At 36.1% G+C, this 20,435-nt stretch overlaps 1 protein-coding gene across 3 annotated transcripts in view; it reads right to left on the bottom strand.

Moving 5' to 3' along the window:
* Positions 1-20,223, bottom strand: part of TM2D1 (TM2 domain containing 1) — a 141,575-nt gene extending 121,352 nt beyond the window's left edge. For all 3 annotated transcript variants that reach the window (XR_010835218.1, XM_067006879.1, XM_059083463.2), the window contains exons 1-3: positions 20,004-20,223; positions 18,000-18,073; positions 7,873-7,981 (exon numbers count right to left, since the gene is read on the bottom strand). Coding sequence is in view for 2 of the 3 variants with exons in the window: in XM_067006879.1 (XP_066862980.1) it covers positions 7,873-7,981; positions 18,000-18,073; positions 20,004-20,185 (365 nt within the window). In the remaining variant the exon portion in view is untranslated. The remainder of the gene's footprint in view (positions 1-7,872; positions 7,982-17,999; positions 18,074-20,003) is intronic.
* Positions 20,224-20,435: the final 212 nt, after the last annotated feature.

Here is a 20,435-nt window from a genome sequence, read left to right as displayed (position 1 = left end):
CAGAAAATTGCAACTGTATATCAGAACAGGTTGTTAAACACTTAATTACAGCAAAGGTTAAAGGGTGAAAAAAAAGCACTAAAAGTAACTACAGCTATGTCAATTTAGTAACAAACTCACAGCATTTTGTGTTGAGACATATTTGTGACAACAAAAACATAAGAGGAGAACAGGAAAAGGATGGAACCTGTATAGGCATATTAGCATATATAGCATATTAGCGCAAGATACTACCAGCAGAAAAAGGACTATTTTATTTTTAAAACATTTATACAAACCTCATGATAACCACAAAACAAAAATCTAGTGCAGAGACACAAAACATAAAAAAAGAGAAAACTGAGAAAAACATCATAGAAAACCACCAAACTAAAACAGCAGACAGAAATGCAAGGAAAAAGAAACAATGGAACTATAGAACAACCAGAAAAGAAAAGATAAAATGTCAATACCAAGTCCTCATATACCAATAATCACACTAAATGGGGACTTTCCTGGTGGAAAGTCTCCACGTTTCCACTTCAGGGGGCATGGGTTTGATCCCAGGTTGGGGAACTAAGATCACACATGCTGCAGGGTGTGGCCAAAAAAAAAAAAAAAATCACAATAAATGTAAATGGATTGAATTCACCAATCAAAAGACACAGAGTGGCTGGATGGATTAAAAAATAAGACCCAACTATATGCTGCCTCCAGGATACACATCTCAGTTCTAAAGATAAATATAAGTGCAAAGTAAAGGGCTGCAAAATGATACTCTAAGCAAATGGCAGCCAAAAGAAAGCAGGTGTAGCCATACTCATATCAGACAAAACAGACTTCAAACCAAAAAAGTTAATAGAGGCAAGGATGGACATTATATACTCATGATAAAGGGTACAACCCATCAAGAAGACACAACATTTATTAATATATATGCACCTAACAAAATAGCACCAAAATATATATAAAGCATTATTAACAGATCTAAATGGAGACACTGACAGCAACAGAATAAGAGTAGGGAACTTTAACACCCTCTGTACATCAATAGATAGATCATCTAGACAGAAAGAGAAGAAGGAAAAGTCGGCCTTAAATGAAACACTGGACCAAAGAGACTTAATAACAGATGTATGTATACAGAACATTCCATTCAAAATCCGCAGAATACACATACTTCTTAAGTGCACACAGAATGTTCTCAAGGATAAACCATATGCTGGGACACAAAACAAGTCTCAATAAATTTAAGAAAACTGAAATCGTATCAAGCATCTTTTCTGACCACAACGGTATGAAACTAGAAATCAATTATAAGAAGAAAGCTGGAGAAATCACAAATATGTGGAAACTAAACAACATGCTACTGAACAACTAATGCATCAATGAAAAAAATTAAAGGAGAAATTTTAAAAGTACCTGAAGAGAAATGAAAATGAAAATATGACATACTGAAAATCTAAGGGACACACACTGCAAAATCAGTACTAAGAGGACAGTTTATAGAAATACAGGTCTACCTCTACCTCAAGAAACAAAAACCGGGCTTCCCTGGTGGCGCAGCGGTTGAGAGTCCGCCTGCCGAGGCGGGGGACGCGGGTTCGTGCCCCGGTCCGGGAGGATCCCACATGCCGCGGAGTGGCTGGGCCCGTGAGCCATGGCCGCCGAGCCTGCTTGTCCGGAGCCTGTGCTCCGCAATGGGAGAGGCCACAGCACTGAGAGGCCCGCCTACCGCAAAAAAAAAAAAAAAAAGAAACAAAAACCACAAATAATGTAACCATACACGTAAAGTAACTAGAAAAAGGAGAAAAAATAAACCCCAAAGTCAGTAGAAGGAAGGAAAAAATAAAAATCAGAGTGGAAATAAATGCAATAGAGACTAAAAAGAAAATAGAAAAGATCAATGAAACTAAGAGTTGGTTCTCTGAAAAGATAAAGTTGACAAACCAGCTAGACTCACAACAACAAAAAAGACAACTCAGATAAATAAAATCAGAAATGAAAGAGGAGAAGTTACAATGGATACCAAAGAAACATGAAGGGATTATAAGTGACTACTATGAATGGCTGTATGCCAATAAATTGGAAAACTTAAAGAAAGAGAAAATCTGAATAGACCCATCACTAGTAAAGAGATGAAATATTAACCAAAAACTTCCTCCAAAACAAAAGTCCAGGACCAGATGGTTTCACTGGTGAATTCTACCAAACATTCAGATTTAATACCTATCTTTCTCAACCTCTTCGAAAAAACTGAAGAGGAAGGAACACTTCCTAACTCATTTTACAAAACCAGCATTACCAAAACCAGACAAGGACACCACAAGAGGAGAAAATTACAACCCAAATTCTCTGATGAACATAGATGCAAACATCCCTAACAAAATATTAGTAAACCGAATACAACAATACATTAAAAGGATTATATGCCATAATCAAATGGGATTTATTGCAGGAATGCAAGGATGATTCATCCACAAATCAATCAATGTGATACACCATATTAACAAAATGAATAAAAATCATATGATCACCTCAAAAGATGCAGACAAACATTTGACAAGCTTCAAAATCCATTTATGATAAAAACTTTCAATAAAATGAGTACAGAAGGAATGTACCTCTACATAGTAAAGGCCATATGTAACACCCACAGCTATCATCATAGTCAACAGTGACAAATTGAAAGCTATCCCTCTAAGATCAGGAACAAGACAAGGATGCCCACTCATCATTCTTATTCAACATAATATTGGAAGTCCTAGCCAAAGCAATTAGGCAAGAAAAAGAAATAAAAGGCGAGGAAGAAGTAAAACTGTCACTATTTGTGGATGACATAATTTTATATATAGAAAACCCTAAAGACTCCACCAAAAACTATTAGAAATAATAAACAAATACAGTAAAACAGCAGGGTAAAAAAAATCAATATACAAAAATCTGTTGTGTTTCTATACACTAACAAACTAGCAGGAAAAAAAAATAAGAAAACAATCCCATTTATAATTGCAACAAAAATAATAAAATACCGAGGAATAAATTTAACCAAGGAGATTAAAGACCTGTATGCTAAAAACTATAAGATATTATTGAAATAAATTGAAGAAAACACAAAGAAACGTAAAAATATCCCATGCTCATGGATTGGAAGAATTAACATTGTTAAAATACACATTACCTAAAGCAATTTACAGATTCAGTGCAATTCCTATCATACAACTCAATAATAACAAAACAAACAACCTGATTAAAAAATGGACAGAGGATCTGAACAGATATTTTTCCATTTAAGACATGGCCAACAGGCACTTGAAAAGATGTTCAATCATCAGAGAGATGCAAATTAAAACCACAATGAGATATCACCTCACACATCAGAATGGCTATTATCATAAAAACAAGAAAAAACAAGATGTTGGAGAGGATGTGGAGAAAAGGGAACCCTCATATATTGTTGGTGGAAATGTAAATTAGAGCAACCACTATGAAAAACAGTATGGACGGACTTCCCTGGTGATGCAGTGGTTAAGAATCTGCCTGCCAATGCAGGGGACACAGGTTTCAGCCCTGACCCAGGAAGATCCGACATGATGTGGAGCAACTAAGCCCGTGCGCCACAACTACTGAGCCTGCACTCTAGAGCCTGCGAGCCACAACTACTGAGCCCGCGTGCCATGACTACTGAAGCCCATGCACTTAGAGCCCGTGCTTCACAACAAGAGAAGCCACTGCAATGAGAAGCCCACGCACCTCAATGAAGAGTAGACCCTGCTCGCTACAACTAGAAAAAGCCCGCGCAGCAATGAAGACCCAACACAGCCATAAATAAATAAATAAATTTTTTTAAAAAGAAAAGAAAAACAGTATGGAGAAAACTACCATATGATCCAACTATTCCACTTCTGGGTATTTATACAAACGATAAGAAAACACTAATTCAAAAAGATATATGCATCCCAATGTTCACTGCAGCATTATTAACAACAGCCAAGATATGGAAACAACCTAAGTGCCCACCAATGAATGAGTGGATAAAGAAGATATGGTGTGTATATATATATATATATATATATATATATATATATGTATATATATATACATACAAGAATACTAGTCAGCCATTAAAAAAAAAAAGACAAAATCTTGCTACTTGTGACAACATGCATAGACCTTGGGGTCTATGTGCTAAGTGCCATGTGCTAAGTGAAATAAGTCAGATGGAGAAAGACAAATATGACAAATACCATATGATTTCACTCATATGTGGACTATAAAAAAAGTAAATGAACAACAAAAAATAACATAAAAACAAACACATAGAAACTGAGAACAGACTGGTAGACACAGAGGTGAAGGGGGGTGGGAGGTAGGCAAAATGGGTAAAACGGATCAATTGTATGATGATGGATGGAAACTAGATGTGGTGAGAAGCACCCTGCAGTGTATACAGAAGTTGAATTATAATGTACACATGAAACATATAATGTTACAAACCTATGTTAACTCAATTAAAAAAAAGTTTGGAAAAAATTAAAGAAAAGAAGTATTAGATAATTCTTTCAAGGAGTTGCTGCAAAGAGGAGTAAAGAAATAAAAAGGTAGCTGGAGTTATCATTTTAAAGTCAAATCTGATCATGTCAGTCTCCTGCTTACGATCCTGTTTTTTGCATTGACTCACAATCAGGACATTTTCAGGGAGCTAGGGGAGATGGTAAACCCAGAGATTCTGTATATGCATCTAATATTATAAGAACATCAGATTTTACACTGAGGGCAGTAGTGCCCCTTCTACCTTGCAATGGGTCACCAGACTAGAAGTAGAGAAATAAATTAGGAGACTTTGTAGAAACTCAATCTATAACCTACTGGATAGTAGCAGTGGGAGAGAAAAGGAAACAAAATTGGGAAATATTAAGAAGGCAGAAACAGCCAGAAGAAATGTGGGGAATGAGAGAATAGGAGAATGACTCCAAAAGTTTCTGCTTAAGAAACTGGGTAGAACAGTTGCATTCACTAATACAAAGGAGGAAATGATTTGAAGGAAAGGACCTTTATATAAAGATGGTGAGAGAAACCAAAGGGGTGGATGAATGAAGCAGAGAAAAGGACCAAGGACATAATCTTGGGAATATCAAGATTTAAGGAAGAAGGAAAGGAATAGGAATCAAAAGAAATAGAAGTGTGTTTTATACTGGAAGTCAAGGAAAGAAAGTATTTTAAGAAAAGGGAATGCCAAATGCTGTAGAAGGATTAAGATATGGACTATAAATATCCATTTGATATAGCAACAAAGATGGCTGGCGAATTTCAGTATGGACAAAAGCCATACTGCATTAGACTGAAAAATTCATAAAAGATAAATATTATAGAAACAAGCCTCTCAAAAAGCTTGGCTGGTAAGTGGAATGAAATTAGAAAAGCAGTTACCTACATAAATAAATCATCCTAAAGGATAATCTAAAAACTGGTGGTGTAGAAGAGATTTGTCTAATTGTTTACCAAATCATTTCTCTTTTTCTCACGGACATACAACTAAACTACAGGCAGACCTTGTTTGGTGTGCTTTGCATTATTGTGCTTTACAGATAAACTGCATTTTTTACAAGTCGAAGGTTTGTGGCAACCCTGCATCAAGCAAGTCTATCGGCACCATTTTTCCAACAGCATTATTTTAAAATTAAGGTATGGTTTTCTTAGACACAATGCTATCGTACACTTAAAGACTACATATAGTATAAATTTAACTTCTGTGTACACAGGGAAACCAAATGATTCATGTGACTTGCTTTATTGCACTGGTCTGCAACCAAACTCATGATATCTCTGAGATATGCTTTTGTATACTGTAGCTTACTTTGCAGCTAAGTGCAGCCATCGCTTAGTTTTGGCCAATGGAATGAGGACAGAAGTGATGTATGCCATCATTTTATGTCTGGCCAATAAAACATTCCTGCAGGGGTTCTTTCTCCACTTTCCATCTGCTGGCTGAATGGAAAGGACTCTAAGGACTAGAGGAAGCAAAGCTACATGATGAAAGCACAAGACCCTCACATGACTGCATGGAGCAACTACCACTCCCTTCACCCCATCCAGACCTCCAAGTCAACACAAATTGGACTATGATGTGAGTGAGAAATAACATTTACTGTGTTAAGTCACTGAAATTCTTAAGACATTTGTTACAACAGGCTGCTCCAACTAATGCAGATGGCCAGTATAAATAGGTGTGTGACTCGGTAACCAATCAGACATAGTTACTAGACTTCAGTTGCTGCAGAATACATTATAGAGCAGCTATATCTGCAATATTGAGATGGAGTTCTAGTCAAGAATCAATATTATAAAAGGATATGCCAACAGGAGAAGGAAAATATGTAAACTGGAAAAGGGACACTCAATGAATTAAGAATTTGTCAGTGAGTCTTTACTCAGTAGCTAACTAGCAGCTGGCTGTTTGGTAGGCATGTACTGAATACCCTGATAAAGGAAAGTGATATACCATGTTATGTTACTTTTGTGACTTATCATTAAAATTATCCATCAATCTAACTCCCCTTGTTCTGATTCAATGCTCATCAAGCAAATTCTATTTTGGAATTGTAGACTTTACTACAGGAGGGGAATAAGTTGGCCAGTAAACTTGGAGTATCTAGTTTCCTTGATAGTTATATTTCCTATCACAATTGACATCAATGTCTTGTGAGCATGATTAGTACAGCTCAGTTGCATTGAGCCTAATCTACTCAGAGACAGTAAAAGAAAAATCAGAGTTAACTTGGAAATTAAGTGCCAGATCATTGTGGTGTGACTATTATAGGTAATATGAACCTGCAACGTCCAACCTGAATGGTTAGCTGTTCTTAATGGATGATTTTCTTAACTGTTGTATTATAACCTTGGACCAACATTTAACAAATTATTTGTCATTTGGAAACATCAATCTATAAATCTAAAAACTGACTAAACCATATCTAAGTACTTTGGAAATAATTCCCTTTAACAATTTTTACTTTACTTATGAGCAATCTTGGAACCCAAGAGGCTTAAAGTGATTGGATTACACAGCAAGATAGAATCTAAAGCCCCTCATTAACTCAGTGAAGTAGGGTCAAAAAAAAAAAAAAAAAGACTCTAATAGTAATTTCTAAGAATTCTAATAGAACTTGCAGAAACAGTCAAATAGTGGTTGTTTTTTGATATAACTGCAAAATAGGTGCCATCATATAAAATGTAATACGTACATAAAAGGTAAAAGTATAATGCCAACAATTAATAAAAACAGGTAAAATTAAATCATGTTTTCAGGACAAAGCATAAATATAAGAATAAACTGTTAGCTTTACTGGAGCAAAAATAAATAGCAAACTTAAAAGTCCTTTAAACAAAGAATACTTCCAACAAAATAAAACCATTTGTCTTTATATACCAAACTAACTTTTGAATTCTGTTTAACATTACCATTTATCATCCAAACCTATTACAAATAATGAAAGCAAGTTTCAAAATGCAAATGATTACTAATTAGCATTCTTTTAATACTATAGGTACACAATCCCTTATTTGCACTCGAGAAAGCCCCCAAATTTTGAAAATAGAATTTTTTCATAAGCCATTTGGTAGCAAAAACTGGCTGAAGTGACATGGCATGAAGCCATTCATTCTATTTATCCCACACAGTGAACTACTGAGCTTTACTTGGTTGGTAAACTGCATTTATATAACAATATGCACACTTAAAATAGAGATTTTCTGACAAAAGCAAAAAGATAAAAATTATATTAGTGCAGGATCCTCCTTACAAATTAACTCTTTTCCTCTTTACTCCATTCAGTCAAGATACAACATAGGCAAGTAATCTGAAAATTTAGCTTCAGTAAGGTAGGTACTTACACATTTCGGCAAGATATGGGCTTGAGAAAACCAATTTCGTTTCCAGTAAAATGTGTTTCATTGCCACCAGAATCCTTACAAGTTATGTTAGGTGCTGGAAAACATGGAACTAAAGGCAGAAAAAAGCAAAAATCTATTATTTTTTTTCTTGTGTTAAAGTATGTAATTATGTTTTTTCCTAAGGCTAGCAATACACACAAGAAAATATAATGTTAAAACAAACCATCTCCCAACATTATATACTTTAATTTAGATAGGAAAAGCTACATTTTATATACACACACACACACATATATATATACACACACTCATGTACAAGATAAGATACAGATAATATGATAGAGTAGTCTCAACACAAAAGCATAACAATTGCCAAACTGAGTTAGATGCATGACCCATCAAGTTCAATCTCCTGCCTCTGACAAAGGTAACAAGGGAAGAATTGCACATTACTATCCTTTACTTCATCTCTAGGATAAAGAATACTTCTCGAATTTTTGTTGGTATCTCATTAGGTAATTCATTAAATTTAACATAATCTGATTTTATATTTTCAGTTTATGAAGTTCTTATAGATGATGGCTACAGTAAACTAAGATTCCTCTTTATCTATTCTAAATAAATTACTTTCATTTATTCTAAATGTATAGAATTTGCTTTTTGTTTCTCTATTCCCTCTAGGATTTGATGTAGTGTATTATCTCAGCATTTAGTAATTTTGATCTTTATTCATACCCCAAATGACATGATAATAATAGGCAGTAACACTTATAGAGCTTACTATGTGCTAGGCAGGCACTGTCCTGAAGTCTTTATGGCTCATCATGTAAAGAGCTAGAACTCTAGGGACTTCCCTGGCGGCACAGTGGTTAAGAATCCACCTGCCAATGCAGGGGACACGGGTTCAATCCCTGGTCTGGGAAGATCCCACATGCCGCAGAGCAACTAAGCCCATGAGCCACAACTACTGAGCCTGCGCTCTAGAGCCCGTGAGCCACAACTACTGGGCCCGAGTGCCACAACTACTGTAGCCCGTGTGCTGAGAGTCCATGCCCCGCAACAAGAGAAGCCACCACAATGAGAAGCCCGCGTATTGCAATGAAGAGTAGCCCCTGCTCACCGCAACTGAGAAAGCCCACGCGCAGCAACAAAGACCTGATGCAGACAAAAATAAATAAATTTATTTTTAAAAAAAGGGCTAGAACTTTGGAATGAGAACGACCTATCTGTGCACTGCCTGCTTCAGAACCTTGGATTCCTTGTAGATAAAAATAGCACTAAGATCATAATAAGACTATTGTGGGGATTAAATGTGATACAAAATACCTAGCGTAAGGCACAGCATTTAGTAGGCATTCAATAAATGTTAGTGCCATTTCCTCCTTCACTGTTTCTGACTAAAAGGTACTAATGTTTTTAGGCTAGTTTCAGTAAATGCTTACCTTTATGTTTAGCAACAATAATTACAGTGGTTTTTTTTTGAGAAAAATGAAAACATAACTTGGTCTTATAGTCTAAAATAAACAAACAAAAAAACACAGACTCCAGAGTTTTATTATGAGAGAAAAATGGTACTTATTATCTTAAGATTTCCAACGAATCACTGTCCTTTTTTATGCCAGAGCAGTACACTGAAAGAATGAAGCCAGGAAAAAAACTCTATAATGACTTTGCACCCTTCTGTGTGTTATTGACAGTTCAAACTATACCGTCCCATAAACTTTATTTATTTAATGCATTTACATTTCCAACACAAGGAGGTGCTTATGCTAAAAGGCATAAATAGATTCAATACAACTGAGAACCATTTAAACAAAAAAAAAAGTAATAAAATTAAGGGAAGAGGGAGAGTGAAGAAATAATTATACTGGGAAACAACTAAGGGAAGACAGTATAACTGACCACAAATTTAGCTCGGAGGTTCCTGGTAGCTAAGGCAAAAAGCTTTACAGAGCTACTGTGATATAACTGAAAGAAAGCATACCAATTCACCTCTAAACCACTGTGGGAATTTGGTTTGGTTCATGACACAAGGGTAAGAGAATGTAATAGAGAAGGTCCTCAATTAGAACTTTTATAAAACGATTGAGGTTTTCCACATAGCCATTTCTCACAGACTCCAGATATAAGCAAGAGCTTATAATGTTAAGATCTATAGAGATGGGGCAAAAGTTAACACATGATTTATATGTAGTTGTTTTGCCATCTGCCTTGATATAGGGGTAAAACCTACTGACTTTTGTGAATGAATTATTATCATGTCCCTTAAGTTATATCTCTCAATCTGCCATCTTAGGTCATGCTTTTGACTGGAGCTATATAGCAGACAACTCACAACCAAGATTAACATACGTCTGAAATGCTAATATATATTCTATGTTCCCAACTGAAAGGAGATCAGTATGCTCTATTTCTATGATGAGGGAATGATGGAAAGTAATTTTGCTTTCCAGGGGATATTTGGCAATGTCTGGAAACAGTTTTGGTTGTCACTACTGGGAAGCTGCTACTGGTATATAGTGGGTAGAGGCCAGGGATGCTCCTAAACATCCTACAATGCACAAGACAGCCTCCTCACAATAAAGAATTATCTAGTCCCAAACATTAATAGTACTAAGGTTGAAAAACTGCTGTAGATCAGTGGTCTTCAAAAAATGTGGCTCACACACTCCCTAAAATAACTTTAAAACCATATACTCCCTCACACATTTTTAACTTGACTTCTAAAATTTTTCACCATGGATTTAAATTGTTGGGAAAAATATTATTTCCAGCATACTATAAATATTGCCCTTAGTATTGAAATATTATAGCATTCTTGAAAATGGAATCTAAATACCACAGCAATTTGATAGCCATTAGGATCCAACCAAGAATATGAAAGGGCTTTTCTTTAAAATTCAGAAATTTTACATCAATTGTAGGAAAAAATACACATATAAAAACTGAGGATCTGGAAATTGATTATTTTAAAGACACATTGTGGGCTGAATTGTACCCTCCCAAAAAGATATGTTGAAGTCCTAACCCTCAGTACCTCAGAATGTTACCTTGCTTAGAAACAGTCTGCAAATATAACCAAGGTAAGATGGGGTCATTAGGGTGGGCCCTAATGCAATAAGACTGGTATCCTTAAAAAAGGGAAAATTGAACATACACAGGGAGAAGATGATGTGAAGACATACAGGCAGAATGCAATGTGAAGACAGAAGCAGAGATCAGACTAATGTGGGGCATTCCCTGGTGGTCCAGTGGTTAGGACTCGAGGCTTTCACTGCCAAGGGCCCAGGTTCAATCCCTGGTTGGGAACTAAGATCTCACAAGCTATGCAGCATGGCCAAAAAAAAAAAGAGAGAGAAACTAGGATTGATTAGGCTGTAATCCGAGGAATGTCAAGGATTGCAGGCCATCCCTAGCAGCTCAAAAGAGGAAACAAAAAATTCTACCCAGTTTGAGAGGGAACGTAGCCTTGCCAGCACCTTGATTTCAGACGTCTAGCCTCTAGAGACAGTAAACATCTACTGTTTTAGGCCATCTAGTTTGTAACACAGTTACTAATAGCCCTAGAAAACTAATTCATCTATATCTGTTTACTTCTTGGAAAGCTTTGTCCACCCCCAGGAGTACCTGTACTCCAGTTAAGGCATCAGGCATGTATATAAGTCAAAGCTATGTCTGGTTTAAAAAATTAATTTTTTGCCTTGGTGAGGACCATTCCACCTCCACAAAGAAGTGACCTGCAGGAAGATCTATAGATAGATGCAAGTTTTTCTTCAAATAACACCTTTAATTTTTTTTTCAAATCCTCAAAGTAGTAAGTTCTGGATTGGAAAATTGTGCAATAAAACAGAATTCTATTACTAAATTTTGGATAATTTTCCTCTAAATGTATTACTGCCTTGTACTTGCTCAGTTTGAAGCTGTCACTTTCTTGCCTTATAGCCTTGTTAGATCTTCCTGCAGACTATCTAAAATCAGATCTTAAAGAGACAGTTGCAATACAAAACACTATAATTATGATTCCCATTGGGGTTATTGTCCAATACACCTTGACTAACAGAAATGTACTGTTTTTTGAGATTACAGGTTCCTGTACAAAATTTTGAAAGATCAAACATTTATAGGTGAGTTGTAGAAATGCTTTATAAAAATATTAAAAACTAAGAAATCATACCTTTCTATTTTTTAGTTGGATACTATTAATTGTTCAAGCTCCTATATTTTGACAATTTTAGTTTTCAATGCTATTGTTCTAATATAAGAAATGATTTGTATTCAACATGAGCTGCTTTGTATTTAATGAGACAGATAAAGGAGAGAAAAATGCCCAACGTTCTAGGCTTAGAACCTCAGGAAAGATACAAATAGTGGAAGTACCAGAGTGAAGGGGAAAACACATTGCTACAATAATTCTAGAGAAGTTTGACAAAAGTATGAGCTAATTATTTCAAGAGATGAAAATTATGTACTTTAATGAGGATAGATGACTGCCACTCCCAGTATAGTGAGATAACATGAGAAAATATTAAAGAGAAACATTGAGACTGATCTGATTTGTTTCAACTGATAGAAAACTCCAAAAAGCAATACTTTAGAATGGGACAAATCTGTGCTTAAGCCCAAACTCTGTCACTTAACTAGTATGTTCTTTTGGGCAAGTTAAAAAACCTCACTGAACCTTGTTTTGTAATCTGAAATGGGAATAAGACCCTTGTAATGCTATTATACACGTATTAAAAGCATATGGTATGTAAAGCATGATGCTTGGCTAGAGAAAGTGTTCAACTTCCTTACTCTAGGAAATTAGAGAACTTCAACACTGAGAAGACTAAGAGAATGAACCTGACACGAGGAATGAATAACATGTGAGTGGCTATAAATTTAATAATTTTGTGAAATGAAATTAATCTATTCAATAGATGCCTACAACCCTAGAGTTTATTCATTTTTACATATTTTATAATGATTTCATTTGACCCTTATTTTATTTATCTTTTTAAAAGGAGTCCTTCCTTCCTTCCTTCCCTCCCTCCCTTTCTTGCTGGGTTGGGTGTTTGTTGCTTTGCGCCGGCTTTCTCTAGTTGCAGCAAGTGGGAGCTGCTCTTCATTGTGGTGCGCGGGCTCTAGGCGCGCGGGCTTCAGAAATTGTGGCACATGGGTTTAGTAGTTGTGGCTTGCAGGCTCTAGAGCGCAGGCTCAGTAGTTGTGGCACATGGACTTAGCTGCTCCGCGGCTTGTGGGATCTTCCTGAACCACGACTCAAACCCGTGTCCCCTGCATTGGCAGGCGAATTCTTAACCACTGTGCCACCAGGGAAGCCCGACCCTTATTTTTTAAAAAAAAAAAACTATTAAGTAGGCAGAACTAGTAATATGCTTTTTCTTTTTTTCCCTTTTACAAACAGAAAAACTGAGGTTCCAAGAAATTAAATGAGCTTACCAAAGTGTCATAAATAGGTAATAGTCTACAAGTCCTAGACTAACTCATCACTTTTATTTATTTTATTTTATTTTTAAAAATTTTTTATTTTTTTTTAACTCATCACTTTTAATCAGTACTCTTTTCATTACACCATAACGCCATGTTTACACTGATATCAGGAACAAGCAAAAATAAATCAATATGATGAGATTAAGGAAGCCAGTTACCAATAAATGTTAACTAGTTGACAAAATTAAGCAACATGCTACAAGCTTGAAAACTACTCCATTTGCAGTTTTCTTGCAAAATGTTTGGCTCTGGCCAATGTCTAGGATTTAGATGGCATCAATTTAAGCATGGTATGCTGTTATTTCTCAATTATAAAAAGCAGTACCATTTTTTTAAATATGAAAAAGCTAAACTAGAAATAAAATAATCAATGAAGTTTCATCACAGTAAAATGGATTGACCTAGAGAGGAGGTGGTTTGGGATCCTACTCCAGTTAACATCATGCCTCTGCACTCTGATCTGATCTGTCAAATAAAAGGGTCAGACTCTTTTATTTATGATTTCTGTAACAGGTTATACTGCATAATGACCGGATAATTAAATGTGTCAATCTAGAATTCGGGTGAAAGCAAAAGATAAAGTTGGTAAGAGCGAGCCCTATCTTCATATTTCTAGTGTTAAAAGATACCTCCCCTCTGGAAGTACTGAAGTTGGAAAATCATCATTTTGCAACTATCACAGTAAAGAATGATTCGAAGGACTTCCTTGGTGGTCCAGTGGTTAACACTCCGTGCTTCCACTGCAGGGGGCACGGGTTCGATTCCTGGTCAGGGAACTAAGATCCTGCATGCCTTGCGGTGCAGTCAAAAAAAAAAGATTCGGGCTAGAATCATCATGGATGCTAAGTCTAGGGGAAATTTTTGATGAGGGAGAGGATATTTGCATGGTCTAAATGAGTCTCCCCAAAGACTGTTTATTAGTTAGTTGCAAAGGAAAAAATATGTAACTGAAAAGTCAGAGTGATCAACACTTAACATCATCAATGAGAGGCAGATGGATATCATGTCCCTCAGCTGTGAGATGCAGAGGACATGCCATCACTTACGTAATTTTCCATCCTGGGATGCAGAACCTAAATCTAGTTGTAAGGAAATATCAGACAATCCCAAATGAGGAACATTCTATTAAAATAAAGGGGACTCTAGTCTTCAAACTTGTCAGTATCATGAAAGACAAAGCTGTGGAAATATTCCAAGTTAAGGAAAACTAAAGGCAAAACCTGATCTTGGGATCCTGTACTGGGGGAAAATGCTATAAAGGCTTTATTTGGGTCATTTGACAAAATCAGAACGTGGATAGTAAAGTACGTGCATTAACACTGAATTTACTCAAGTTTACAACTGAACTGTGGTTACGTCAGGAGAATCTCAAATTCAGAGAGAGACAGAGCATGCATGAGTGCACAATGATAAAGCCAGAAGGATAATGTTTAACAATGGGTGAATCTGGGGAGAGGGTATATGGTTGTTCTTTGTACTATTCTTGCAATTTTTCTGTAAGCTTGAAATTATCTCCAAATAAAAAGTTTAAAAATAACACACTCTTGGGTTTCCCTGGTGGCGCAGTGGTTGAGAGCCCACCTGCTGATGCAGGGGACACGCCCCAGTCCGGGAAGGTCCCACATGCCGCGGAGTGCTAGGCCCGTGAGCCATGGATGCTGAGCCTGCACGTCCCGAGCCTGTGCTCCGCAACGGGAGAGGACACAACAGTGAGAGGCCCGCGTACCGCAAAACAAAACAAAACAAAAAAACCCCACACTCTTTGCATAACTAATTTATGCTATTAGAACTTAGGATAATAATTATCATTAAGGCAGGGTAGTGGCTATAAGAGAGCATGGGGCAGAGTCGTAGCATGTTGATAAGGTTGTTTCTTAATCTGGAAGCATTTCATAAGTGTGTTCAGTTTGTGAAAATTTATTTGAGTTATATTTAAGTGTACTTTTCTGTAAATATATTTCAATAACATCTTAATAAAAAAGACCTTCTGCCAAAGGACCAGAGCAAAATTTCTGGAAATGGACTTTAAATACTTTTGTATTTCACTAATCAGAAAGTTAAAAACACTTGCTTATATATGTCTTTATGTATATATACGTTCTAGACAGAACACTCCTTGAGGGCAGAGATTGTCTTCTTTTATGTATCATCTATACCATTTAGCAGAAGCCTGCCATATAATAACTTCTCAATAAATAAATTTCTCAATAATAAATAGTTTATAATACAAATGTTCACAGTTAGTTGTTTTGATCCATTTAATTATTTTAATTATTAAACTATTACAAATAATTTCTCAATAAATAAAGATGTATGTTAACTGGTTGGGCTAACTGGTAACCATTTTAAGACCACACAGTTTATTGCCATAGTTGAATCTCCTTTGCCTTTGGTCCCAATTCTTACTCTCTACCTCCAAACTCCCCTCTCTGTAAAATATTCCACCCACTCATTCCTTACTAAAGAGTATAGTTTAAGAACATTAAACTTAGTTTGAGGATTCTGCAATAGTTCTTCATATACTCAAAAAAACAGAAGAAAAATTTTGGCTAAAGAAACGAGAGAGATCACACTTTTCACAACTGTAATATATTCCTACGTCAGGACCAAAAAGCATGTTTCAAGGGTCATTTTGATGTCCTCTGATCAGCACTCAGAAGTGACTCACCGCAGCCACTCCACTAGACTTGCATGTTTTAAAAAGGACAATTACAAAAAGCATCCTGTGGACAAGACATAGCCTCATGAGGGCTGGGCTGGTAGAACCTATCCCAGATCTTGGCTGAACACTTCTGGGTCATGCATAAATTATAATCCACATGCTGAAGCCCTGTAACTCATATTTGTCTCAGAAACTTTATTTTCTTTTTAAAGTCATAATAATCATCTAAAGTCATTTATTTATTAATTTATAACATTTTATATGTGTTTCCAGATTGTTAGGCACTTATGGTTTATTCTCTCCAAATGAATAACCATATGATTCCTGTATATAGAAAGTCTTCCTTTTATTTTTCTGTAGCTCTCCACTTACATCATCTATGATAACTTACCTGACAGGTCATGACGTGACCATAACACCTCCAAGTCCTTTCATACTTCCTAGCAGTCTGATCATTTGATTTTGTAGTTGTTTATAAACTTATTTAGCAATAATTACTTAAGTTGATTCAAACTTATTTTACAAAAGAGACACCTAACTGGAGGGCAGAGCTCTTTTTGGTCAGAAACTATTCTTTTTAGTTGTATAATTTCCTTCAAAATCCTCATACCTACAAAGAATTCTGCAGACTAGAAAAGGCTTGAGATGGCTGGCTGCCTGATTCCTGGTTTAAAGTGACCTCAGTCACAACAGTATTCACAGATATCCAACATATTTCATATACGTGGTTGAATATCTGAAAGCTCATTGTTCTTTATGTGTGTTAACACTATTCTCTGCATTCTGAGAGCACAATATAAAAGACTGAACTGTAACACAGGCAAATCAGAGTATACTTATAAAGCAATTTAAAAAGAAGGGGATTCCGTGCAAAGTTCCTTTAAGTCTAACACATCTAAACTAAATAAATGTACACATATTGAGCAATATTTACTATAAAAATCATATATATATATAAAACCTATTACTGTTTATATGATAAAATTTCATTACTCCAGAATAGTAGCAAAACGTCTGTTATAAAAGCTTAACACAATTTACTTTCAAATATCTCTGCTGACTAGAATGGGGCTAACAGTGTGTCAAAATATAAAGGGATAAAAAAGAGAAGGGAGATCTTTTAAAAATATATAAAAATTCATAATCAAGAGGTCAGTTATTTGACTATATGATACTTTTGAAAAACTGAGTTTTTTGCACTTAAAAAATCCCTTTAATCTGATTTCCAAAATGAATGTTTAGTAGCTTTCATTTATAAAGAAAACATCAATTATTGACTTATTTCCTGTCTAAACAATAAAACAATCAGTATATATTTAATAGGTGTTCTTTTCTCAAAATAATACTAGGTATTGACCATCATTGTGTACCATGTCAAATAAGAATGCCAAACTTATTAATTTTTATCTAGCATTACGTATTTTTTGGAATAACAGAAGCTCCCCCAAATCATTAGGTTGAGGGTGTTATCCATCATCAAAACGTATAAGAAAATACTGCTGCACACTTAAAATCCTTACCGTATTGTTTTCACACTTAGGATGTACCTAAGTGTATTTTACAAGTACATGATATGGGTGATATAGCTCCTCACTGTACCGTACTGGACTAAAAGTCTCATTTCAAGTTCTCTTTGAGTAATTAAAAGTCTAAAGAAGCATCTTTGTAAAACATAACTTGATAAATAAAGGGCAACGAGAAAGCTATATAAATTATTCTAAAGGTTTTTTAAAAAAATGAATGAAAATTAAAAACGTCTCAGTTTATATAATTAATAGAATAAGATTATTTTTAAAATTAAATATTAATAACCCCTAGCAAGTTCTCCAATATTAAGCTGTTCTGGAAACTGAATAATAATAATGTTGTAAATCAAGAAAAAACACATTTATTAATTACTGTTAGTGATCACACATTCATCTATGAAATAATGTTTTTAAAATTATTTTAAAAAACATGTTTTTGCAAGTCTTACCATGAGCTGTGTAGTTTGTACAGTTAACTGGTTCTTGTGTAGCATCATTTATTTTTGGATCTTTACAAATATATGTAGAAAAGTTAAGGAAATATGAACTACATTCCAATATAAAACATTATCATCTTGTCTTTAACATGTCATCTTATATATTTACGCTTATATTCACATGTGAAAAGAGGCTGTTAGTTTGTCCAAGTCAACAAGCACAGGTATACTTTTAGTGTCACTAAATAATACCTGAATATTAACTTATTACAGGAAAATTGTATTAAAAACTCTAGAAGAGGTTGCTATGCTTATAGAACATCAGTCAGGGTTTAAGCACAAAAAAATAATGAAAATAAAAATCTTTACCAAATTATTGTAAGAGAACTTCAGGTTAAAAAAATCAGTTTCCAGATATCTGACTGAAATTATTCACAGGCCGCAAGTATTACCACATACATAATCTCATGTAACACAAATAACCCTGTGATGTAGATACTATTATCCCCACATTACTGAAGCAAACTGATGCTCAAGGTTTGAGTGATTTATCCAAAGTGGTATGAGTGATAGGTAGTAAAATCAGATTTCCTGATTCCAAGCCGAGGGTGCTTTCCATCAGACTGCGAGGAAGATGGTTGTTTTAGGCAGGTCTACAGGGTCTCCCCAACAGGATTTTAAGCTTTTGTAAATGGATAGAATAATTATCTTCTCACAGATGTTCACAACACTTGGGGTCAGGGTTCTGTTTCCTAAATATTTTATTGACACTAATATGAGATAAGTAAGGTACTCACAGGATGTCTCTGGAGACAGAGTCTGACACCTCTTTAGGGTTTTTGAATCACTATTGGAAATCTCATCTTTATGCCAGGAAAAACATTTTCCAGTTAACATCATCTTGTATGCTCAGGCACTTCTAAGTTTCAAAAAGCACAACTCTTCATACTGTTCAATTATTTCATTAGAAAGAATCACCCTGACATTTTTGCCAAGAATGGGACTCAACTTACTAGGTCAGTGATTCTCAAACTCCTTGCATAATGGTAATCAGCAAATTAGAGCTATTCTGCAAAAATTTAATAATGGCGGTCTCCCCTCAACTCCTAACAATACTATCGAATTTCCTTAATTTTAAGATTTCCTCTCATAGAATCTTTCTTATATCTCCGGGTTCTATTAATTTTTCTGTTCTACAATTTGTATGAAACTGTCTAATTTTGTACAAAAGTACCTATTTTAATTTGAATGTAACTCCCATTTCATATCCTCCTCCTTTTATCAGAGCTGCTGCAATGAACAGATCTACTTAACTCCTCCAGCCTGTTTTCTCATCAGTAAACAAACAGCTAACAAATATAGCCCCTACTATGTGCCAGGCATTGTTCTAAGTGACTTACCTGTACTAATTTATCACAACAGACCTTTAAGCTGGTAGCACTGTTATCTATATTTTTACTCATGATAAAACAGAGTTCAAATAATTTGTCCACGGTTACAAAGTGGAGCAGGAATTTGCCCCCTTGCAGTCTGGGATCTCATGTAGGTCGAGATAGTATAATGTAATAAATGTAAAGTTAACGATAAATGGGCAACATACATTGGCTATATCGGTATTAACTACTGTACTTGTCTTCCCCTAAGTCGGCAGATTTCCAGGGTAGGGTCTATCAACCTTTTAACTTAATTCCAATGCTTACAAACATGGCCCAACATACTTCAGTATCTACGTGTTTGAACAAATAAACCCACCGGTTAAAAAAAATGAATTTTTAGAAAAGAAAGGAGTATCACAAGAGGAAGCGTCAACGATCAGGAAAATCCCAAGGAAATCACACAGGATAGCCTCTGTCCGTCCCAGCCCCACAGCTCTCTTCACCGCCTGGGGTCCCTCGGTCATTAAAGGACACAGGTCACCTTTCCTTTCAGTAAAACCTTAGCCCGTGTTGAGAGCCGCGACCCATTCTCGACCCCGAATCTACCTCGCCCCGTGGGGGGGCTCCTCACAGAGGATATTGTCCCACTTTGAGGTCCTCGCACTTAGGTGACTCTTCGCCACCGCCGGCGGCAGCTCCCCAAGGTCCCGTCGTTACTGACGCGACCCACAGGACAGCCAGGAGCCGAACAGCAGCAGTCTCGGACACAGCCTGCCCGGAGGGCCTAGGGGCCGCCATGCTGGGGACCGGTGCATCCCCCATAACTTCCGGTTCCGCCTTCGCCTAGGCGAAGCCCGGAGTCTGGCGGCGGATGGAGTGAGGCTCTTAAAGGGACCGTGCATCCGTTGGAGGCAGGTCAGCCCTCTAGGCCTGCGGAATCACCTGGGAGAGCTTCGATTGGTCTTTGAGAATCAAAAGGAGGCAGCTCGCTTGGAGAATCAGCTGACCTCCGCCCACGGCTTCCTCCCGAGCTAATCCTGATGTGGCTTTTCCATCAGCAAAAGTGCCAGCG

The sequence above is a fragment of the Kogia breviceps genome, chromosome 1 (assembly GCF_026419965.1).
Source record: "Kogia breviceps isolate mKogBre1 chromosome 1, mKogBre1 haplotype 1, whole genome shotgun sequence".
Lineage (NCBI taxonomy): Eukaryota > Metazoa > Chordata > Mammalia > Artiodactyla > Physeteridae > Kogia > Kogia breviceps.
Note: the sequence above shows the minus strand (reverse complement) of the source record. Positions and strands in the feature narration are given on the sequence as shown.